At 42.4% G+C, this 24,396-nt stretch overlaps 1 protein-coding gene across 3 annotated transcripts; it reads right to left on the bottom strand.

Annotated features, from left to right (window-relative positions):
* Window positions 1-6,089: 6,089 nt before the first annotated feature.
* On the bottom strand, window positions 6,090-23,903 carry LOC115102925 (alanine aminotransferase 2-like). 3 transcript variants are annotated; one of them, XM_029623372.2, is made up of 12 exons: window positions 23,738-23,903; window positions 23,090-23,281; window positions 14,972-15,061; window positions 14,629-14,737; window positions 14,287-14,420; window positions 13,901-14,144; window positions 13,631-13,710; window positions 11,334-11,470; window positions 10,888-11,062; window positions 7,567-7,722; window positions 7,112-7,224; window positions 6,090-6,901 (listed from the first exon to the last, which is right to left on the bottom strand). In XM_029623372.2, the coding sequence occupies exons 2-12, from the start codon at window positions 23,225-23,227 to the stop codon at window positions 6,811-6,813; spliced, it is 1,467 nt and encodes a 488-aa protein (XP_029479232.2). In that variant the 5' UTR covers window positions 23,228-23,281; window positions 23,738-23,903; the 3' UTR covers window positions 6,090-6,810. The 3 variants fall into 3 exon arrangements, with proteins under 3 accessions (XP_029479232.2, XP_029479233.2, XP_029479231.2); XM_029623373.2 differs by having other exon boundaries at window positions 23,090-23,276; XM_029623371.2 differs by lacking the exon at window positions 23,738-23,903 and having other exon boundaries at window positions 23,090-23,729.
* Between the last annotated feature and the right edge of the window lie 493 nt (window positions 23,904-24,396).

The raw sequence follows: 24,396 nt of genomic DNA, 5'->3' as shown, positions 1-24,396 counted from the left end.
TAAAGCTGTCCCAACAGCAGAGCTTTCTTTTAAGCACCATGGAGTGAATCCTTACCACCTGGCTGTCAGGAGAGCCTTGTCTGGCAGTGAAACAGTTCATTCAGCCTCATTTACTGCCTTTAAAAAAAACATGTCCGATATGGCTGACTTGCTTAAATAAATGTGGTTTCTACTGACAATTGATATGTACTAACTATGACATAAGGGGACGAGGCTGTCTGTAATTTTGATTAAGACAATGAGTGAGCTAGGACGGACGTCAGTAGTTCAGCACTTTTGAGATGTACAGCGAGAGAATTCAGAACATGGGCCGTTCTTACAGTATTCTCCCTATACACCAAGGATAAATAAAGGGGTCAAATAAGCAGACAATGAAAGCTATTACAATATTGGATGATCATATTATAGGCTACATGTGCACCATCAAGTCAGAACAGTAGGCTAAGTTATGAGTGTGAAAGGGAACAAATATTTAGGATGAGACACATGGGCACAACAACTTACTACACAACATACACTTAGTATTACTTTCTTAGCTACAGTATACATATCTCCCTGGAATATTACATAATTTATGGAACAGCATACAATACATTTTTGGACCATGGTGCTGTGCTCACTTGAATAGGAAGGTGGCACGGCGATCCTTCATGTGGGCAAATTTTGTCATGAAACTTTGTCATCAAAGTCTGGCATTCTCTGGATTTATGGTGCTTTCAAGAGAACTGGGAACTCGGAACTCGAATTATGACGTCAGTGATCTTCAGGTCAGAGCTCTAGAAAGAGGCGCGACTTTGAATTCCGAGTTGGATGACCGTTCAAAACGTATTTTCCCAGTTGTCTTGAAGTCACTGAAGTCTAAGGTTTCCCAGTTACGAGTTTCTAGTTGTTTTGAACGCAGCAGAAGTCATTCTGGATTGACAGTATGGCCAATATTCAACCTTTTATGGCCCAATTAAGCTTGGAAAAGAGACCCTTAAACCCAGACTTTGGACCAAACATCCACTTCATGGAATAGCAGGCTAGTGATTGCTTTGCAATGCTTGCAGTTAGCCATGGATTCCTTCCAAACCACTCATTGTTCAATTTGCGATTTCCAACTTATTTTGTAATGTTTATGTCCAATGGCCGATGAGCACCGATATGTTTTAGATCATTTCTCTCCATATGACAAGGATGGAAAAGGATTTGGCAGTAGATTGTCGACTTGATTCATGATTATGACTGCTTTCTTGCTTGCAAAAATGTTGAAAGTATGATGTTGATATGATCAGTCCAGTCAAAGCTACAGTAGATATAACGTGATTTGACATTTTATCTGTATCCAATGACCTTGGGCCTTCTTGGATGGGCACTTCTAATGTAACTCTATGGCAGCACCCAAGAGGCTTGAATTTTCGAGCTCTACCCGTAGGTTTTGCAGTTATGATGTAGTTCTGTGTCCCCATGGGTGACGGAACAGTGAGCCAATCACGGTGCAACTAGAGAACATTAGCAACCCCTACGCTCCATATTTTCTGCTGGCTGCCCCACCAGCACAGAAACCAAATCAAATGTTATTTGTCACATGCACATGTTTAGCAGATGTTATTGCAGGTGTAGCGAAATGCTTGTGTTCCTAGCTCCAACAGTACAGTAATGTCTAACAATTCACAACAATACACACAAATCTAAAAGCAAAATAATGAAATTAAGAAATATATAAATATTAGGACAAGCAATGTCGGAGTGGCATTGACTAAAACACAGTAGAATAGAATACAGTATATACAATTAGTAAAGCAGTATGTAAACATTATTAAAGTGACCAGTGATTCCATGTCTAAGGTGCCAGGTTGAGTAACCGGGTGGTAGCCGGCTAGTGATGGCTATTTAACAGTCCGATGGGCTTGAGATAGAAGTTGTTTTTCAGTCTCTCCGTCCAAGATTTGATACTTCTGTACTGACCCCTCCTGGATGATAGCGGGGTGAACAGGCCGTGGCTCGGGTGGTTGATGTCCTTTATGATCTTTTTGGCCTTCCTGTGACATCGGGTGCTATAGGTGTCTTGGAGGGCAGGCAGTGTGTGCCCGGTGATGCATTGGGCATACCGCACCACCTTCTGGAGAGCCCTGCGTTTGTGGGCGGTGCGGTTGTCGTACCAGGTGGTGATACAGCCCAACAAGATGCTCTTGATTGTGCATCTGTAAAAGTTTGTGAGGGTCTTAGGGGCCAAGCCAAATTTCTTCAGCCTCCTGAGGTAGAAGAGGCGCTGTTGCGCCTTCTTCTCCACACGGTCTGTGTGGGTGGACCATTTCAGATCATTAGTGATGTGTATGCCGAGGAACTTGAAGCTTTCCAACATCTCCACTGCGGTCCCGTCGGTGTTGATAGGGGAGAGCTCCCTCTGCTTTCTCCTGAAGTCCACGATCAGCTCCTTCATTTTGTTGATGTTGAGGGAAAGGGTTCTGGGTTCTGAACTAGAAACCTCTCAAACACAAAAGGACTGTGATCTGAGTTCATATTTCGCAGAATGTATTTTTTGGGGTGCTCTTAGTTGCTTATGTGTTTTTGACATCAAACATTTGGTGCTACGTGGACTTAGTGCTCAGCATCCTGAGACAGTAAAATGAACCTGCCATGCGAAAACTGCAAAGGATTATTACAGAGAGAAACTAGACAAAAACAAATCCCCCAAATGAAAAAGAGAGGATGGATTCTTAAAGGAGCACCGATCAATGTTCCACTTGCTGATGACATCAAGGGGGGGGGGGGGGTGTATGTCACACTCTCTGCCAAAGCAATTGACCGGTGGCGAGGAGCTTAGTGGCAAATTAGATGGAAGATTATCAACATGCCAGGGGAACACAGGGACACCGATCGATCAGGCCAGCCTGGGAATAACTAATTACCCTGGCTGCAAGAGGTTCTGAGGTGCTGTTGGAGCCACAGAGAAACCAGATCACATCCTAGCAATCTCCTACTCCACTTGCTTTCACTCGCTCTTAATATTTCTTACTCCTTTCATTAGGCATAGGCCTACATGTGTTACGTAAAATACAGACTCTGGCATGTTGAAATGTGATGGCAGAGGTTTATGGATGAGTATGAGAGTGTAGGTGAAAACGGTGCCCGAGGGAGAGGTGAGAAAAGAGGTGGGGTTTGGGGATCGAACAGAGGTCGGTGGGAAAGAAGAGAGAGAGAGAGGGATGAGGAAAGACAGAAAAACAATAAGATGCAAAAAAATTATTGAAGTGTGTGATGGAAAAGGAGTGGTGTAGAAAACAGAAGGGGATAATAGAAGCCTATAATAGTTTGCTACAGGGAGCTAGACAAGTGGCAAATCAGACAATTATAGGAAAACCACACAGAAGTAAGTTGCCTTCCCCTCTCCTTCACTCTTCAAGTCTGCAATTACATTCAAACCCAACTACTGAGCATTAAATCAGGCTCAGCTCAGTTCAGCAATTGCTCCACCACACCCTCTGATTTCAACATGAGTGGTGGCTGCATTTGGGTTGGGTACCAGCTCTGAAAGTAGCCACGCTTAGCAAACTACACTATCATCCATCACATGCGACCTTGAAGATGCATGGAAGAGAACTGTAGCAGTAGAGAGGCAGGGAAACAGAGACAGAGCCACGGCAAGTCATCATTAATATGAGAATTGCAAGTTAGGCTTTTGTTCAAGAGCTGGCAAAATGGTGCAGCCTGATGTTGACTGTCCCTCTGCTGACCCCGTTTTATGGTGACTTTGACCTCCACAAATATTTTGTTTAGGGGGTAGATCAGCTTTTAAATTGCAGATAGATTGTAGCTTCCATCAATGTAATTGTCTGCATCCCTTCCAATCCCCCATATATTTTTTTGCAGGTATATTTACATACAGTACCAGTCCAAAGTTTGGACACACCTACTAATTCAAGGGTTTTTCTTGATTTTTACTCTTTCTACATTGTAGAACAATAGTGAAGATATCAAAACTATGAAGTAAAACATATGGAATCATGTAGTAACCAAAATAGTGTTAAAAGAAATCCAAATATATTTTAGATTCTTCAAAGTAGCCACCCTTTGCCTTGATGACAGCTTTGTAACACTCTTGGCATTCTCTCAACCAGCTTCACCTGGAATGCTTTTCCAACAGTCTTGACATATGCACATATGCTCAGCACTTGTTGGCTGCTTTTCCTTCACTCTGCATTCCAACTTATACCAAACCATCTCATTGGGTTGAGGTAGGGTGATTGAGGAGGCCAGGTCATCTGATGCAGCACTCCATCACTCTCCTTCTTGGTCAAATAGCCCTTACACAGCCTGGAGGTGTGTTGGGTCATTGTCCTATTGAAAAACAAATGATAGTCCCAATAAGCGCAAACCAGATTGGAATGCGTATCGCTGCAGAATGTTGTGGTAGCCATGCTTGTTTTTGCTAAAAGTATTAGTATATTATTGATCGATTGACTATGACTTTTCAGATCACCCAGTAGTGCTATCTGCAGGGTTAGCTCCAGGTAAATATTTCAATTCCTCAACCATTCCTGGATCTGTGACCAAAAACAAGCTAGATATGGACCAAATCAAATGATCTTAATGACTATGTCTCTTCGCAGCAAAATCTGCAGAGCTTGGAAGGTTGTACCCTCCATATCAATAACATTCTATTGGTTGCAAGAATTTTGTATCATTTAAATTGAAAAATTCTACGTTTTGAATCCGCCGTCGTTTTGCGTATCAGTTCATTAACCATGTGCCATGGAATCGCTACGTCAAAAATCTCTTCCCAACTATTTTGCAATCTATATAGCACAGCTGTCAATGTTTTGGTCCTTAAATGAAACTGGTATACTTTTTTATTTATGACAGTTATGGTCTTTAATGCAGGGCCGACGGACAAGTTCCTTACTTTTTCCCCCTTCCACTTTCCTCTTCCATTTTTTGCTGTAATTTTGCAAGTAGTTGTTTGTAATTTTGGGTGAGCAGACATTTCCATGTGTTTCTGTTAGCCGCATGTCACATTACCCCACGAGTCCTATTTATGATATAATTTACGAAGATTATACATTCTTTTTAAAACATTCTTTTAAAAATAATGTTTTTTTTATCAATTAGTATATTTGAGTTTAACCACAATATTTGTTGTAATATTTTTCTGTATTTTCTGGTGGATTCAATGGAAATTGCAAATATACAGGTTGCCTTTTGTCGTCCTACTCTGACCAAGGTCAGATCAAACGAGTTGATGGTGACTGTGTAAAACATGTTCACCCAGTGCAATTAGTGAGGACAGGGACATGTGGCTGACTGGACGTATCTAGCCGTGAGGGGGGATTGTAAAGAGCTACAGAAAGACGAAGAGGTGGTTAATTAGGAAAGGGGCTCTGCTTTGTCAGGGATAATGAATGTTGGCAGCCACTGTAGAGGACAGGAGAGAGAAAGCGCTTTACAGACTAAAAGCTATCCCCCTCCCTCAAGAAATAAAGTATATGTCCAACAATATCTTGATCATTGTAGATTATAGCTATAAAATGGAAGTGGGGGTTATACAAAGCACGGCTGTCAATGTTTTTGGTCCTTAAATGAAACTGGTATACTTTTCTATTTATGACAGTTGTGGTCTTTAATGCAGGGCCGACAGACAAGTTCAATAAATACATTCAAGTGACATCATTAGAGATAATATTAACAGGAACTGATCTCTCAATAAAGCCTGTGAAAGCAGGCCAGCCCTCAAGGAGAGCTCAACCTCAGGGGACAACCTCTCCCAGCGTGTGTGTGTGTGTGTGTGTGTGTGTGTGTGTGTGTGTGTGCGCGCAGTAGGCTCCTGACTCACTCCCCATGATAACTGCCATGAGCTGTTGTTCTTCTTCATAATTCTACAAATCCTTAACCACATTTCTTTTCATTTTCATTCTCCTGCTGTTCAAAAACTGGTCTCTGATTCTTCTCCCTGCGGTCTCCTCTTTGTCCCGTTTTTTTCCCATGAATTTGGTCGAAAGTACGCTACTCAATTGAAAGTCAAGGACATTCTTTGTAGTAGATGTATGGGTTGTGACAAGTGTGCCCTCTTGTGGAAGTCTAGCACTATGACAGAAAGTTCCACACAAAAAAAAGAGGCAAAAATGTTGTATTTATGTAGCAAATATAATAAAATCATATTTCAATTAAAATCATTATGTGAAAGCTTCTCTTACATAATACTATCTTATACAGTACCTTACTACCAATACTGACAAAACAATTTCTACAGAGTCTGGAAATAATCTAGTAGCTCTTTCCATTTCATACACTACTACTAGTCCAGCGTGGCTCAGTTGGTAGAGCATGGTGCTTGCGACGCCAGGGTTGTGGGTTTGATTCCCATGGGGGACCAGTATGAAAATGTATGCTCTCACTACTGTAAGTTGCTCTGGTTAAGAGTGTGTGCTAAATGACTAAAATGTATTATACTGTCATACTGGCCTTGACTTGTGTGATCATGCCACACAAGTGTGTGCACAGACACACAACCGAGGTGACAATGAACATCAATTCAATCAAGTTATGTGTGTCAGATAAATTTGATATGTCCCAACATAAAAAAAAAACACAACTCCAAACTAAGTCTCCTTGGTGTTCACAACCACTACATTTTTACATGTACAGTCTGGGATTCTACCATTCCTTGGAATCTTGTAGGCCTAGGAGCTAAAGTGCATTGTCATGGTGACCGAAGATGTAGGCACTTATTGACAGATGATTTCTGATAGGTTGGTTGGTAGATTGTGCACATATTGGTCTGTGTCCTATTCTCTTCTGATTTGGTGAAAGTTAGGAAGTTAAGGAGGATGATTAAGAGTACTGCCGAGTGAATTTCTGGTGGAACTCCTTCACTTTAGCCAGTAAGAGCTTCAGCTTGTCTGTGGGCGGCAGAATGGTCATCCTGGAACAAGGAGGGAGAAAATGAAAGAGAACATCATTAAAGAGCTGTAAAATAAATAGTATACTCCACACCGTGGTAATCTACAACAGCTTGGACTTGATGGATGACAGACGTTACTTATGTTGCACACATTCCTACTTTGGGATGTATGCCCATTTTATGCTGAGATAGGTTGTGATAACATGTTTGAGTAAACTGCGATGGCCATACCTGAAGTGGTAGGTCCCGTCTTTCTGTCCAAAGCCACTTCCCGGCACCAGACAGATGCCAGTCTCCTCCAACATCTTCATACAGTAGAACATGTCCGGTGCCTGGCCCAGAGCCTGGAGAGAGAAGCAGAAATGACAGTATTAAAGCAGGCTCAGAAGCATAAGTGAATTACGGTATTGCAGTAGGTTCACACGTCCATAGAGTAAGTATTTCACAACCAGATTTTTACAAAAGGGTTTTGTTTCAAATGTCTTGCTTGATGTTTTTAGCCCTCTTTTATGAAAGCCTTTTCTTCGAACGGTTGTTCACTGTAAAAGAGCCTTGTGATTTTGATCTGTAAAGAACAAGCGCTCTTCAAATGCAATTTATTATTAAAATAAAATGGAAATTAATTTCCTGAATTTGACTTGTTTCAGTTCCTAACAGCAGAGCAGAAGTAATTTGGGCTGACTAACCTTCGCCTCTTTGATGGCTTTCTGAGGCAGGCTGATGTTGGGGAACGAGTACATGGCTCCCTGGACAGGGTTACAGGTGATCCCAGGTACAGTGTTCAAAATTTCCTCTGTCAACTTGGCCTTCTCTGCCAGCAGACTGAGGGTTGCTGTTCGCTCCTGAACACAGGGAAGACGGTGTGTGCGTGAGTGTGTGTGTGTGTGTGTTTGATTTTGCGAATGGGCCACATACAGTGAGGTCCGAAATTATTGACACCCTTCACAAAGATGAACAAAAATGAATTATTCATTTTATACGGTCAAATACTGATCTACAGTACTAGTCAAAGGTTTGAACACACCTACTCATTCAAGGATTTTTCTTTATTTTTACTATTTCTACATTGTGGAATTATAGTGAAGAAATCAAAACTATGAAATAACACATATTGAATCATGTAGTAACCAAAAAAGTGTTAAACAAATCACGCCTCTTGCATATATTGGTATTTGAGTAGCCACCCTTCGCCTTGATGACAGCTTTGCACACTCTTGACGTTCTCTTAACCAGCTTCATGAGGTAGCCACCCTGGAATGCATTTCAATTAACAGGTGTGCCTTGTTAAAAGTTGATTTGTGGAATTCCTTTCCTCCTTAACGCATTTGAGCCAATCAATTGTCTTGTGACAACGTAAGGGTGGTAAACAGAAGATAACCCTATTTGGTAAAAGACCAAGTCCATATTATTGCAAGAACAGCTCAAATAAGCACAGAGAAACAAAAGCATCATTATTTTAGGACCTTTTTTTCTTTCTTTACCTTTATTTAACTAGGCAAGTCAGTTAAGTTCATTCTTATTTACAATGACAGCCTACTCCACTCAAACCTGGACGACACTGGGCCAATTGTGCGCCGCCCTATGGGACTCCCAATCATGGCCGGATGTGATTCAGCCTGGATTCAAACCAGGTACTGTAGTGACGCCTCTTGCACTGAGACGCAGTGCCTTAGACCGCTGCGCCACTCGGGAGCCCAATGAAGGTCAGTCAATCCGGAACATTTCAAGAACTTTGAAAGTTTCCTCAAATGCAGTCGCAAAAGCGCTATGATGAAACTGGCTCTCATGAGGACCACCACAGGCAAGGAAGACCCAGAGTTACCTCTGCTGCAGAGGATTAGTTCATTAGAGTTACCAGCCTCAGTAATTGCAGACCAAATAAATGCTTCACAGAGTTCAAGTAATAGACACATCTCAACATCAACTGTTCAGAGGAGACGACGTGAATCAGGCCTTCATGGTCGAATTGCTGCAAAGAAAACACTACTAAAGGACACAAATAATAAGAAGAGACTTCCTTGGGAAACATAAGATAAGGTCAGATAAGTACAAATGAGATTTTTGGTTCCAACTGTCGTGTCTTTGTGAGACGCTGAGTAGGTGAATGGATGATCTCTGCAAATGTGGTACCCACCATGAAGCATGGAGGAGGTGTGAGGGTGTGGGGATGCTTTGCTGGTGACACTGTCTGTGATTTATTTCCAATTCAAGGCACACTTAGCCAGCATGGCTACCACAACATTCTGCAGCGATACGCCATCCCATCTGGTTTGAGCTAAGTGGGACTATCATTTGTTTTTCAACAGAACAATGACCCAACACACCTCCAGGCTGTGTACGGGCTATTTGACCAAGAAGGAGAGTGATGGAATGCTGCATCAGATGACCTGGCCTCCTCAATCACCCTACCTCAACCCAATTGAGATGGTTTGGTATAAGTTGGAATGCAGAGTGAAGGAAAAGCAGCCAACAAGTGCTCAGCATATGTTGGAACTCCTTCAAGACTGTTGGAAAAGCATTCCAGGTGAAGCTGGTTGTGAGAATGCCAAGAGTGTGCAAAGCTATCATCAAGGGAAATGGTGGCATCTTTGAAGAATTGAATTATATATGTTTTATTTATTTAACCTTTAACCTCAAATATAAAATATATTTTATCTTTGTTTAACACTTTTTGGGTTACTACATGATTCGATATGTTTTATTTCATAGTATTGATGTCTATTATTCTACAATGTAGAAAACTGTAAAAATAATGAAAAATACTTGAATGACTAGGAGTGTCCAAACTTTTGACGGGTATTGTATATTGTATGCAAAAAAATTTATACAATTGCCTAGAGAAAGCATAAAGTAATGTTTTGTCCCCCTCAAAAATGAACTCTCATACATTACCAATGCATTAGCTTGCGAGGAAAACGGCACTGAGCCTTTTTCTAAAATGTTCTTAGCTCATTCCTCCATACAGAATCCTTCCAGATCCTTGATGTCCTTCGTCTGTGCTTAAGGACTGCCCTCTTCAATTCAAACCACAGGTTTTCAATGGGTTTCAAGTCTGGAGACTGAGACGGCTATTGCAAAATGTAAACTTTGTGGCCAATTAACGATGTATTTGTGGATTTTAATGTGTGCTTGGGGATATTGTTTTGCTGTAAGATACACTTGTGGCCAAGTTTCAGCCTCCTGGCAGAGGCGAACAGGTTTTAGGATAACATGTCCTGGTTCTGGGTAAAGTTCATGATGCCGTTGACCATAACAAGGGCCACAGTACCAGTGGAAGCAAAATAGCCCCAAAATATTCCAGATCGACCACCATATTTTACAGTAGGTATGGGGATATTTTGCTCTTATGCATTCTCATTTCGACACCAAACCCACCACTGGTGTGTGTGGCCAAAGAGCTCTATTTTTATGTTATTTGCCCAAAGCACCCGTTCCAATCCAAGTGCCAATGCCATTTAGCAAACTCCAGCCGTTAACATTTGTTAGATGACGTGAAAATAGAGCTCTTAGGCCACGCACAGCAGTAGTGGGTTTGGCATCTAAATGAGAATGCACAAGCAGAAAAGAACCCCACACCTACTGTAAACTATGGCGGTCCATCTTTGATGCTATGTGGTTTGAATTGAAGAGGGCAGTCCAGAAGCGTAGACGAAGGGTATCAAGGCGGAGGCAACCATTTTGAAAACAGGGGTGTCAATCATTTTTACCCCTACCTTTTTTGAGAAAAAAAAGTTTAACTTGTTAAACAAAATCTATGTCTCTGAGCAATTGTATTAGTATAAAATAATATAATTTCCCCAATTTTTTTTGGGGAGCACACAATATTCCTCAGAATTTGTTTTATTTATTCATAGACATTTTTGCTCATCTTTATCAAGGATGTCAATCATTTCGGAACCCCAATGTACTGTATGTTAAATATGTGTCCCTGTCAATGTTAACAGCCGGGTAAGTCATTTTCTATCAAAAAAAATGTCTGTTAAATAACCATATAACCAAATGATTACCTTCATGAAGGTGGTGTACGAAGGTTCTCCTGGCTGTGGGGAGTTGACCACCAGGTCCATTAGAGCCTGACCAGGGACGGCGGGACACAGTCTGACCGACACCAGCTTAATGAGCTGGGCTTTCACCTCTGGGTCCATGTTGATCACCTCCATGTAACCCCCACGGAAACCACACCTGGGGAGCAAAAGGGGGAGACCAGTTAGAGCACAGTGGTTCTTAAAGCAACACATCACCGTACCATATCTATCGGCGATACAGCATATACTGGTTTAAATGAAGCCATATGATGGTTGATATGTCAAGTCAGGTTACTGAGTATTGCTCTTGAGGTTTCTACAGAAAATAATGCAGATTCATACCCAGTCCTCTTGGCGTGCTTGTGTATCGTTTGTGAACGGTTCAGGGTATGAGCATGAAAGAGCGAGAGAGGGAGAAAATGTCTTACTCTCCCATGTAGCACTTGGAGGTGGAGTGGAAAGACACCAGCTCTACAGTGTTTGAGTACTGTGGTCCCAACTCAAACAGCACCTTCTTAAAGGAATGGAACTGACAACCCTCCGCATACACATTATCCTGGTACACCTGAGGGACAGGAGAGGAGAGAAGGGGATGTTAGTGGTATACGTAAAGGTAAGCACAGTTGAAATTGTGTTTGTAAGGAGGATCAGGATGGTATTGGTAAGGGACAGATCTAAATTTACCAGGGGGAAGGCAGAGGCTGGTCCAACTCAAGCTGTCCTTAAAAAATGCGCCCCCTTCCTCAAAGTCAATTTTTTTTCACATGACCCTCCCCTTGTACTGTCAAATCTATTTAACAACCTCCCCCCTCATAGGATTAACTCAAAATAATGTTTATGATCACAAATAACTAACTGTAGCGACCCTGTGTTTATAAACGTGGATATCTACTTTGCTTTTTTGCCACAGTCAATGCCACACTATGAAATAACACATATGGAATCATGTAGTAACCAAAAAAAGTGTTAAACAAATCCAAATATATTTTATATTTTACATTCTTCAAAGTAGCCACCCTTTGAACAATCTTGGAATTATCTCAACCAGCTTCACCTGGAATGCATTTCAAGGGTGCCTTGTTTACAAGGGTGCCTTGTTAAAAGTTAATTTGTGGAATTTCTTTCCTCCTTAATGCATTTGAGCCAATCAGTTGTGTTTTGACAAGGTAGAGGTGGTATACAGAAGATAGCCCTATTTGGTAAAAGACCAAGTATATATTATGGCAAGAACAGCTCAAATAAGCAAAGAGAAACGACAGTCCATCATTACTTTAAGACATGACGGTCAGTCAATCTGGAACATTTATTTAAGTGCGGTTCTGGATGAGTTGTAGGAGTTTTAATGGCACAGGCAGGAGCCCAGCCAACAGCGCAAAACCATCAAGCGCTATGATGAAACTGGCTCTCATGAGGACCGCCACAGGAAAGGAAGACCCAGAGTTACCTCTGCTGCAGAGGATTGGTTCATTAGAGTTACCAGCCTCAGAAATTGCAGACCAAATAAATGCTTCACAGAGTTCAAGTAACAGACTCATCTCAACATCAACTGTTCAGAGGAGACCGTGTGAATCAGGCTTTCGTGGTCTTATTGCTGCAAGGAAACCACTGCTAAAAAACACCAATAATAAGAAGAGACTTGCTTGGACCAAGAAACACAAGCAATGGACATTAGACCGGTGGAAATCTATCCTTCGTCCGATGAGTCCAAATTCGAGAATTTTGGTGTCTTTGTGAAATGCTGAGTAGGTGAACGGATGATCTCCGCATGTGTGGTTCCCACCGTGAATTATGGAGGAGTTGGTGTGGTGGTGTGGGTGTGCTTTGCTGGTGACACTGTCAGTGATTTATTTAGAATTCAAGGCACACTTAACCAGCATGGCTACCACAGCATTCTGCAGCAATACCACATGAATTACACATGTGTTATTTCATAGTTATGATGTCTTCACTATTATTCTACAATGTAGAATATTGTAAAAATAAAGTAAAACCCTTGAATGAGTCGGTGTGTCCAAACATTTTGACTGGTACTGTATGTATTATGTTAATAAATTAAATAATGTCTAGGCTTTTCGGAAAAATGTGACATTACGGTATACAGACATAGCCTACAAATGTGAACAGTCTGTTCTACCATTAAACTTCGCCTCGGATCGCATAAGGCAAATAGACTCTATTTATCTATTTAATAGTAAAGTGGGTACAATCAAATGGGATGAATGGTGGCCTATCCTGACTTTTTGTCGGCCTACAGGCTATTTTGTTGGTATTAAACCGCCACAGTCAGAAAAGGTGAAGAATGTATTCTGCAATGATCAAGGACATGTAATAAATCATTGGGAATAGATTTCTAATTATTTTTTCGAACGCAACGATAAAATGTATTCATTTTCGCACTTCTCACTAACAGCATATGATTGCATCTCGTTATTATATTTAGCAACAGATTTTTTGTTTGTTATAAGTCACCATATATTCCCTATTTGCAGAAAGCTACTAGGCAACTTTTTGACTTCTTGCAAAGCAATACTTTAACCATTAGAAACTGTGCGTATGCGTGGTCTAAAGTTGGCGGGACGATAAGCACATTCTTACATCAAGTTCAGTTTTTAGAAATGCCAACTTTTACGTGACAACTGGCACACGCATGTTTCGGGGCATATTTTATGGGTACTCAACCTTTATAAACGAGGGCCCAGTTCTTGACCTTGCCTGATTAGTTTACCTCATCAGCCATCAGGAAGAGATGCTCCTTAGCAGCGAATCGGATCACATCCTCAATGCACTGTCTACTCTGGACCTGACCTATTACAGAGGAGGAGAGGGAAAGGTTCAGATTCATATTGGCAGAACTGGACATTTTGGTTTATGTCTAAGTGGGATCTCTGTCCTCTGGCGCCGTCTAGTGACATGACTGGGAGGGCTGTGAAATCCCTATGTCAACCTGTACATGACGCATCATGAATTCCGTATGTGTTAAGCTTCGGCTACTTACCAGTGGGGTTTCCAGGGTTGATGATGCAGAGGACTTTGGGGTTGCAGTGCTTCCTGGCCTCCGCTAGGGAGCGCTCCAGCTCACTGAGGTCCATGCTCCAGCACTTCTCCTCGTTCAGGTAATAGTTGACCTGCACAGCACCCAGCTCAGCCAGAGCAGCCGAGTACAGAGGGTACTGAGGGATGGAGATCATCACCCCTGTCTTCGACGCACCCTCACCACACACCAACAGCTTCAGCATAGTCTGGGAGAGAGAGGGGAGCAAAGGAGGACCGATGGGTGCATCTCAAGTCTTAGAGTCCTCAACACTCTCCTCCTGCCCTCCCCTTTATCTGCAGTGAGAAGTTTACTTGAAAAATCGAATTGTTTGATTTTGGATTTTTTACCACGATGCCGTCGCTGGCGCCGCTGGTGAGGTAGACGTTGTCTGGGTCACAGGGCACACCCCCGTCCCGACGCTCGATGTAGCGAGCTACGTCCTGCCGCACACAGTCTATACCCTGACTGGCACTGTACGCACCTGAGAGAGAGGGAGAGAGAGAGAGACTCAATACACTGCAACTCTCCAGGATCGGGGTTGGCCACCCTAGACTGCGAAAGGTCATTCATTGCTTATGCAGACACTAACAGGCTGACACAGGCTTATTGGCTAAAATATCCCCTTTGTGTATTTTATCTTAACTTACATCCTTCCAATACACAATCAATCAAGTATTTGAACAACATACCCAAACTACTCCCTCCACAAGCCTGCAGAATGCGGCGCGCTCTGCTTTTGGCATCCTCTGGAAACATATTGTCCTTCAAGAGTTCCGGGTAGGAGCAGAGTGCCAAGACCTTGAGGAGGAAGAGAGGACAGCGAGAGCTAGGTGAGGAACAGACAGGAATTGATGCAGGATAATGTACACAAATCAGCATGAAACGCTGCATGAATCTGCATGAAAATGTCACAACGTGATTTTGCCATAGACAGAACGGTTTCAAATGACAAAGGAGAATGAAAGACACCCTGTAATCAAAAAGAGAGTTGTTTTAGATAAATGGTTTGGAACATAGTGGATAAAAGCAGACCTGGCGGAAGAAGGTGATTGGCTGCTGGCCCATGGCATGGGCGTCACCGATATTGGCCTTGATGACCTCAGTGAAGGGCTTCTTCACTCCCTGCAGGACAGAGAAACAAGACACAAAACAATGAGAGAGGCAGAGAGAGGATGAAACAATTAGGCCAAGGAAGAAAGAGAGGGATGAATACAATGTGTTCTTGGGAAACACTCTTTTCACGCCACTTCGATTCACTGTTCTTGGGAAACACTCTTCACGCCATTTCGATACCGAAGTGACTTTTTCATTGAAGGTTAGGGGAACTTGAGCAGCAGGTTAGGAGACTGAGGTTGAGGTTAGGAAAATGGTTAGGGATATCAAAAGTGCTCTTTGTATCGAAGTGGTGTGAAAAGAGTGTGTCCCATGCGTTCTTGGGTCACAGGGGTGTGCAGGGGATAAAGGGAGTCCAATACTTTACTTTATTCTTTATAAACTCATAATTAACCATGTATAACTTATCTGAGCGTGTCCCTCTATGAGGTATGAGGTCACTTGCTGCTGGAATATGAGGTCACGTCTAAAGTTAACCCGGTACCGGGCCGAAAAATGAATGGAAGTGAATGGGGCAGTTCCACATTAAAGGTTTACAGATAATTCCACATGTAACTTTTATTTTATTTTCTGGGCTTTCTTATATCTCTCAGATATTGGACAGACACTTCAAAACATACTTCCTTTATTTTTACACTGTTTTTCCATGTATGAATCTGTTATTCAATGCGTTTCTATAAGTTTATAGGCCAAATTCAATATTTCATCAAATCATTTTTATATAGATTTATTTTTTTGTTATACCTACATGGGTCCTAAAATTCAAAATAAAATAGCTAAACGATCCTTGGTATGACAATCGTAAAACAATTCCAGATGTTAGTTTAGTAGAAACCCAGCCCTGAGACCTTAAAATAGACAACCCTTAAAGCCAAACAGCTCTTCATAATTTCCTTTGCCATGTGTTTTTACTTAAACTCTCAAGCACAGATACAAAATCAGGTATAGTCTTTGCCAGGAGAAATGACTTGGCAGCCTGCATTGGTTTAATATGTGCTTTCCTCATCCCTTGCTTTTAGGTCCTAAAATGTAGGACATCACAGGAGACCTTTTGCCAGGCCGTCGTTGTCCTTAATTGACTTGCCTGGTTAAATAAATACCAAATTAAATAATACCACAAGAAAAAGATAAAACACACGCGTGACAGAATCCAATTTGAGCTTTTCCAATGTTAGGGTTTCCAACTGTACACACTTACCTACAAACACATCATATGCGTCTGTGTTTGGGAGCAAGAGTGGAGGAAGTCAAAACAAGAAGTTGTTCAGCCCAACTACTGTATATTTTAACATATTAAAGGAGAGAAAATGCTGTCTGGAAAGCAAAAAGAAACACACAGTCCCATGCTGGCTGCTGCCTGGAAGGCTTGTCAAGTGTTATATCAGCTAGTTTCCAGCTGTAGAAACAGACGACAAGTGTAAAGTAGGTGTCAAATGCGGTGTAAAAAAACAGACTGCAAAACAGAACTGGTCATGGAGAATAGGAAAAAAAATATTCATTTGGAGAGGTTGTCAAGGAATGGTGATTAAATTATTTTCTTATAGGCCAATGGTAACACTAGCTGTCTGTTCCCTTTTCTCTGTCCTTAGGCTCCTCAGTGAGTGTCCAGATGCTTGGTATTTGACAACATGGACAGTGGATCAGTGGCCACAAGTGGAACTCGTTCAAACCCAGTGGGAAGCAAAGCAGCCCTGCTGTTGTTCTACCCACCAGAGACTTTATCCAATCTAATTGGGCCAGCTGGACCAGCAATGACCACCAAAGTTCACAACAGAAAATAAACCTCCTACACTCCCATTGGTCACAAGACAGAGGTGTCTCTCAGTTCAGACCAATCACAAACAGCAGGGGAGTGACACCCACTGAATTACAAAGGACCTCCTCACATTCCATTCATACGGAGAGTAGAGAGCAGTTTACATTTTACTGCAACGAGATATGATGTTGCAACAACCAAAAAAATCAAGTGACGAGAGTACGTTTTATTAAAATAAAAGTGCACAAAAATAACTACAAAAATCAGTCCCCCTCTTTTTCTGGGAACTTTAAAAGTATTTGTAAGTGTTCTAAGTGCTACTAATCAGGTATTTTATCTCAGGGAGTCTTTTTACATTGTCACATAAAGACCACATAGCAGGCCCCTTGTTGAAAAACCTTCACTGATTAGGCCATGTGGCTCTTGTCAGAGTACTGCCTGTTGCATGTTCTTCATAAGATGATTGAGACTAGCCTACAGTTGATTTTGCCCACTCTCTCTCTACCTCCTTACCCAGTTCTCTAGTTATTTTTTCTTTATTTTGCTCTTTCTGCGTGTGTAAGTTTATTTGCCTCTTTTTCTGTCTCTGGTATGTAGCATTCTAATTGTTCCGGCAAAACAAATTCAAAGTCTGGCAAAATAAAGTTACATCCTCATGGCTACTAGTTTACTCTTCAAAATTAGCGAAGTAGCAGAGGCAGGAGATGAAATGTAATGTGTTTCATTCATTAAAAGAAAGTCACAGTGTGCCGTGCTACTCAGCAATCCTCCTGCAGTCTCCATGGAGACCACTGAGGCGGTAGAATGTATCTCCATGGGCCTCTATAGCCTGGTCCTAGAGCTGTTATTGGGTTGAAGTTGTTTTGCTCACATTCTACTTAGTGTTTTTTCTCTTCCTGCTAGGCTAAGAGGGGAATTAACTAATGACGACAATTTAAGTCGTATCAGATTTCAGGAAATGAACTTTATCTGCACCTGAAACATTACAGTTCATCTGAGCCCTCAAAATAGGCATGTGTGTTAGTAGGAGAAAATAGAGAGGGGGTGAAACGGGGATAGAGAGGGAGTGGAGAAAAAGAGAATGTATTTTGTGTGAAAGTGGGTGTTCCTTCCTTACCTTTTTTTAAAGCAAGCAAGTGAATGTAGGCTTTGTGCCCTGTTTTCACAAAGAAATCTAACACCCATCAGAGCTCAGTATGAAAATCAGGTTAGACTTGGAATAGCCTACAGCTAGTTCACCTGATACAGCACAGATTAACAAGTTTCATGTTTTCAACCTTTTTGGAGGTTCCCCTAAATAACATAACAGACTTGTTTTCAGATTTTTTTTGTGTATTTTTTTTTATACCTTTATTTAACGAGGCAAGTCAGTTAGAGAACAAATTCTTATTAACAATGACGGCCTACCCTGGCCAAACACGGATGAAGTTGGGACAATTGTGTGCCGCCCTATTGGACTCGTCAATCACGTCCGGATGTGATACAGCATGGATTTACAGGTGCTCAATATGATATAAGGACGTAATAACTTCTTATTAAACCCCTGATGTAGACTACTGAAAGACAAAAATCAACCATATCCAATTTTATTTGTCACATTCGCCGAATACAACAGGTGTTGTAGACCTTACCATGAAATGCTTACTTACAAGCCCTAACCAACAATGCAGTTCAAGAAATTGAGTTAATTAAAAAAAAATATTGACTAAATAAAATGCAGTAAAAAATGTAATAAAAAGTAACACAATAAAATGACAATAACGAGGCTATATACAGGGGGCACCGGGACCGAGTCAATGTTCGGGGGTACAGGTTAGTCAAGGAAATCCTGTATATAAAGGTAGGGGTAAAGTGACTATCCATAGATAATAAAGAAAATGTGGGCCTTCCTCTGACACCCTGCCAGGTATATAGGTCCTGGATGGCAGGAAGCTTAGCCCCAGTGATGTACTGGGCCTTACACACTACCCTCTGTGCCTTACGGTCGGATGCCGAGCAGTTGCCATACCATGCGGTGATGCAACCGATCAGGATGATCTCGATGGTGCAGCTGTAGAACTGAGGATCTGGGGTCCCATGCCAAATCTTCATCCTTTGTCTTGCTCACATTGTGGGAGAGGTTGTTATCCTGGCACCACACTGCCAGTTCTCTGACCTCCTCCCTATATCATCGTTGTCGGTGATCGTTCACTGTTGAGTCATCAGCAAACTTAATGATGCAGTTGGAGTCATGCTTGGCCACACAGTCGTGGGTGAACAGGGAGTACAGGAGGGGACTAAGCACGCACCCCTGAGGGGCCCCAGTGTTGAGGATCAGCATGGCAGATGTGTTGTTGCCTACCCTTACCACCCGGGGCCGGCTCTTCAGGAAGTCTAGGATCCAGTTGCAGAGGGAGGTGTTTAGTCCCAGGTTCATTAGCTTAGTGTTGAGCTTTGTGGGCACTATGGTGTTGAACATTGAGCTGTAGTCGATGAACAGCATTCTCACATAGGTGTTCCTTTTGTCCAGGTGGGATTATGGAGTGCAATTGAGACTGTGTCATCTGTGGATCTGTTGGGGCGGTATTCAAATTAGAGTGGGTCTAGGGTTTCCGGGATAATTGTGTTGATGTGAGCAAGGACCAGCCTTTCAAAGCACTTCATGGCTAACAACGTGAGTGCTATGGGGCGATAGTCATTTAGGGTGGTTACCATCACTTTCTTGGGCACAGGGACCATTGTGGTCTGCTTAAAGCATGTAGGTATTACAGACTCAGTCAGGGAGAGGTTGAAAATGTCAGTGAAGACACTTGCCAGTTGGTCCGCGCATGCTCCGAGTACATGTCTTAGTAATCCGTCTGGGCCCTGTGGCCTTGTGAATGTTGGCCTGTTAAGGTCTTTCTCACATCGGCTACGGAGAGTGCGATCACACAGTCATCCGGAACAGCTGGTGCTCTCATGCATGCTTCATTGTTGCTTGCCTTGAAGCGAGCATAAAAGACATTTAGCTCGTCTGGTAGACTTGCGTCACTGGGTAGCTCACGGCTGGTTTCCCTTTGTAGTCCATATTAGTTTGCAAGCCCTGCCACATACGACAACGCTTTGCCTGTTTGATGGTTTGTCTGAGGGCATAGCAGGATTTCTTATAAGTGTCCAGATTAGTGTCCCGCTCCTTGAAAGTGGCAGCTCTAGCCTTTAGCTCGGTGCAGATGTTGCCTGTAATCCATGGCTTCTGGTTGGGATATGTATGTATGGTCACTGTGGGGACGACGTCATCGATGCACTTATTGATGAAGCCGGTGACTGAGGTGGTATACTCCTCAATGACATTGGATGAATCACGGAACATATTCCAGTCTGTGCTAGTGAAACAGTCCTGTAGCATAGCAGCCGCGTCATCTGACCACTTCCGTATTGAGCGAGTCACTGGTACTTCCTGCTGTAGTTTTTGCTTGTTAGCAGGAATCAGGAGGATAGAATTATGGTCAGATTTGCCAAATGGAGGGTGAGGGAGAGCTTTGTATGCGTTTCTGTGTGTGGAGTAAAGATGGTCTATAGTTTTTTTCCTCTGGTTGCACATGTAACAGGCTGGTCGAAATGAGGTAAAACGGATTTAAGTTTGCCTGCATTAAAGTTCCCGGCCACTAGGAGTGCCGCTTCTAGATGAGCATTTTCTTGTTTGCTTATGGTTTTATACAGCTCGTTGAGTGCGGTCTTAGTACCAGCATCGGTTTGTGGTGGTGAGTAGACAGCTACGAATAATATAGATGAAAACTCTCTTGGTAAATAGTGTGGTCTACAGCTTATCATGGGGAACTCTACCTCAGGCGAGCAATACCTTGAGACTTCTTTAATATTAGACATTGCGCACCAGCTGTTATTGAAAAATAGACTCCCCCACCCCTCATCTTACCAGACGTAGCTGCTCTGTCCTTCTGATGCACGGAAAACCCATCTAGCTCTATATTATCCGTGTCGTCGTTCAGCATTGACTCAGTGAAACATAAGATATTACAGTTTTTAATATCCCTTTGGTAGGATAGTCTCGATCGCCGATCATCCAGTTTATTTTCCAGTGATTGCACGTTGGCCAATAGAACGGATGGTAGAGGCGGTTTATCTACTTGCCGACAAATTCTCATAAGGCACCCTTAACTCTGCCCCCTGTATTTTCGTCTTTTCTTCATCCGAATGACAGGGATTTGGTTCTGGTCTCGGGAAAGTAGTATATCTTTTGTGTCGGACTCATTAAAAAAAACTTCTTCATCCAGTTCGAGGTGAGAAGCCGCTGTTCTGATGTCCAGAAGCTCTTTTGGGTCATAAGAGACAGTAGCAGCAACATTATGTACAAAATAAGTTAAACAATGCGAAAAAACGAACAAAATAGCACAGTTAGTTAGAAGCCCGTAAAACGGCAGCCATCATCTCCGGCGCCATGACCGGTAATAACCAACATCCCCTAACCCAGGTTGGCTCTTGGTTGGCTGGGATGTTTGAGGATGACTCGGAACAAATAGTAGAGAGAAAATCCATGAATCCAAATTGTATTTGGGTAAAGCCCCAGGACCATCTGGTAAAGGTCACCATAGTCATTACTATGATAGTCCCTCCATACCCTGCCGCAGCCAAAAAGCAACCCTTTCACCTCTTTCTCACACACACACAGATACACATTGCTCGTCTTCCTGGAAAGAGCCACTCGGAGGGTCTGCTTTACACACCTGACTGAACTCAGTAAACTATGCTCTCTGGGTTTCCATGACAACTCTTGAAATGAAGTGAGAGGGGACGGGGATGGTGCAGGTAAGGGTTACACTGAGGGCAAGTACATAAAAACCAACTGGAAAATAACATTGACCTAAGAGGACTAAGTCTGACCAAAGTGTTTGACAATGTGGACAATATCAATAGATGTAGATTGATCTTGACAAAAACACAAATATTACATTGTGTGCATGTGTACATTGTTGAAAAATGTACGGTATGATTGTAAAAATACATGTCAGTAGGCTACATCAAAATGTCAACAACCTACCTCTTTACTCTTGAGTGGGCTGTTAAATCTAGAAACACCACTCCACTAACTAGCAGCTGTAACATGATGACCAGCGAGTACCAACAATTTCACATGACAAATGTCGTACGACTGGAGGGGGGCTGGCGACTCTAGGAGTGATGAGTTATTGCTTTTAAGAGAGTTAAAGGAGACAGTGGCAATGGTCTGAGGGGAAAGTGAGGATTTGACCCCTGATAGATTTTATACTGTACGCCATTGTGAGCTCAGAGGTTTAAATAGACTGAAACTGAAGTAAATCTCTTTGACTTTGACTATGATCTTCCTCAGCTCCAATGAAAACGGATACTGTATAACCGAGAACAAACAGTGACAAGGGAGAGCGAGTCAGAGGGAGCGAAAGAAAGAGAGATTGGGGAGAGCGTAATCTTCTACAACATAACAAATAAGGTCTTGGGTCATCATTGTTGAACAAATAACTACACAGGTGTCATAAGAAATCAGCGCTGTGGTGTTTTAACAGTAATTTGATTTCCGACGAGGGGTCAATCTGCTTGTGGGTGACACACTGGGTGTGTGAGCAAATGCACTCAAAAAGCATATATTTTGGTGAGCATTTAGGCTAGAGGGCAAAAGGCAGAGCAAGCAAAGGGCATGACAAATGCTTCTCAAGCCATTGGAAACCAGTTATTTCTGACATTTTAGGGGGGGGGGGGGGGGGGGTCAAATACTTCTAGCAATTTTAACACAGAAATGGATTAGCCTAACCCGCCACAGTTCTTAATCTTAGCCTATCTATTTATTTTAAAATCACCCAAGTTTGGTAGCAGACAGCAAACATGTTTGATACAGGGATAGACTGTTTTAACATGCATATCTGATTGGATATAGCATTTGATTACTGAATTGTCAGCCTCAATTTACTTCAGAGTTGCTTTATTCTTTCTGGGAGCTAATCAGGAACATTTCTGGGAAATCTTTAGCTGGGGACATGTCACCAAAATCGTCTGGTCACCCTATATCACACAAGCCTATGGGCCTAGGCTGCATGTCACTGCTGTAGTTACAGATCCAGAAAAACGGAGCCATTGAGGCCACCTGAAACTTGTTTAAAAGTCAGACTGTTGCAATTAGTCTAGGTGAGACAGACAGCCCATGTCAGTGAGAGATTGCAAACTGCTGTATATTTCAGATTGAGAGAAACAAATGATTTGCACAATTTAAAAACAAATGGGGAAAAAAGAGAAAATAATGATTTAAGAAAGTTACATTTTATTGTTAAGCATACCTCTCTCAGCTCCTTCTCGATCTGCACCGCGCGCTGCACAATGGGTCCGCGCACGGCATACTCCACATTCTTCACATTGGGGTTCATGGTGTCGATGGTCAAAACCTTGTTCTGGGAGAACACTGCATTCTCGGTCATTTTCTCTTGGACAAGTCCACGCGGCGGTTCACTGACTCCTGAAAGTGCTCTACTCTGGGAAGAGAAAGGTGACAGCGGAGAGGGGATCATCACTGAGCGGACACCAGAGGTGAGGTGTCCCGCGGGGTATTGTGCCCCATTGCCGAAAAAACGGTAATTTTCTCTGGTTATAACGCGCAAACTTTTGGATGACAACATTTGCCCTATGCGCGAAGCAGACATGTCACAATATTATATCTCGTTACGTTAGTTGTGAAGCGCTGCGACCAACCCCACGCTCAATGAATGCACACAGACAGACAGTGTGTTGTCCAACTGGCAAACTTTTAAATATTTTTTTAAAGCCGGACAGACCTTTGTACCTTACAATTTCCACAACCCTGTTATTCACAGACTGGGGCACTATTTTCAACCTGAAATGTATGTCTTCTGCACAGTACATATATTGTAACATTACTCCCCCATGTGAGTTTTATTCTACCTCCATCCCCTCATTTCCCCATTACGCACCGATAAATTGTCCGTCAGGATAAGATCTCCAGTTTCCGAATCGACAGACACAAGCGACACGCCTATGCGAGGAGATCTGGGGCAGCTTCAAACTTTCACCCTTTCCGTGCAACTCCTTCTCTTTCGATGGTCAACACACACCCGGCGGCGCGCTCTAACCTATTGGGTGGAGACTACAGACCTGGTTATTCTGTAGAAATTGAGCGTAACTCCTCCTATTTGGACACGAGCCCAATTCTCTCACTGTTGGAGCAGTGTACAGTATTTGCAAGAAATGTGCACGGCGCTCAACTAGATACTTTTTAAGGGCGCTCCACTCTAAGCTAGTTCAGTTTTTGGTGTGAATGACTGAGGTTGATGTCACTTTATCACTCCCGTTTATACCATATTTACAGTGGTGTAAAGTACTTAAGTAAAAATACTTTAATGAACTACTATAGTAGTTGTTTTGGGTATCTGTACTTTATTTTACTATTTATATTTGTGACAACTTTTACTTCACTACATTCGTAAAGAAAAGATTGTACTTTTACTCCATACATTTTCTCTGACAACCCAAGGTCCTCCTTACAATTTAAATGCTTGTTAGACCAGTAAAACTGTGAAATTCACACACTTATCAAGAGAACAAGTGGTCATCCCTACTTCACTAAACACAA

Source organism: Oncorhynchus nerka, linkage group LG20 (assembly GCF_034236695.1).
Source record: "Oncorhynchus nerka isolate Pitt River linkage group LG20, Oner_Uvic_2.0, whole genome shotgun sequence".
Taxonomy (NCBI): domain Eukaryota; kingdom Metazoa; phylum Chordata; class Actinopteri; order Salmoniformes; family Salmonidae; genus Oncorhynchus; species Oncorhynchus nerka.
The sequence above is the reverse complement of the archived record's forward strand: the minus strand, read 5'-3'. Positions and strand labels throughout refer to the sequence as shown.

Excerpts from the sequence above, each read along its gene's own strand:
- LOC115102925 (XM_029623371.2), bottom strand. The coding sequence starts at position 23,449 with ATGTCTGCTTCGCGCATAGGGCAAATGTTGTCATCCAAAAGTTTGCGC. Across the intron at positions 11,063-11,333 it reads TCCAAGTGCTACATGGGAGA|GTGTGGTTTCCGTGGGGGTT; the intron begins GTAAGACATTTT and ends TTTGCTCCCCAG. Across the intron at positions 7,225-7,566 it reads AAGCCATCAAAGAGGCGAAG|GCTCTGGGCCAGGCACCGGA; the intron begins GTTAGTCAGCCC and ends TTCTCTCTCCAG.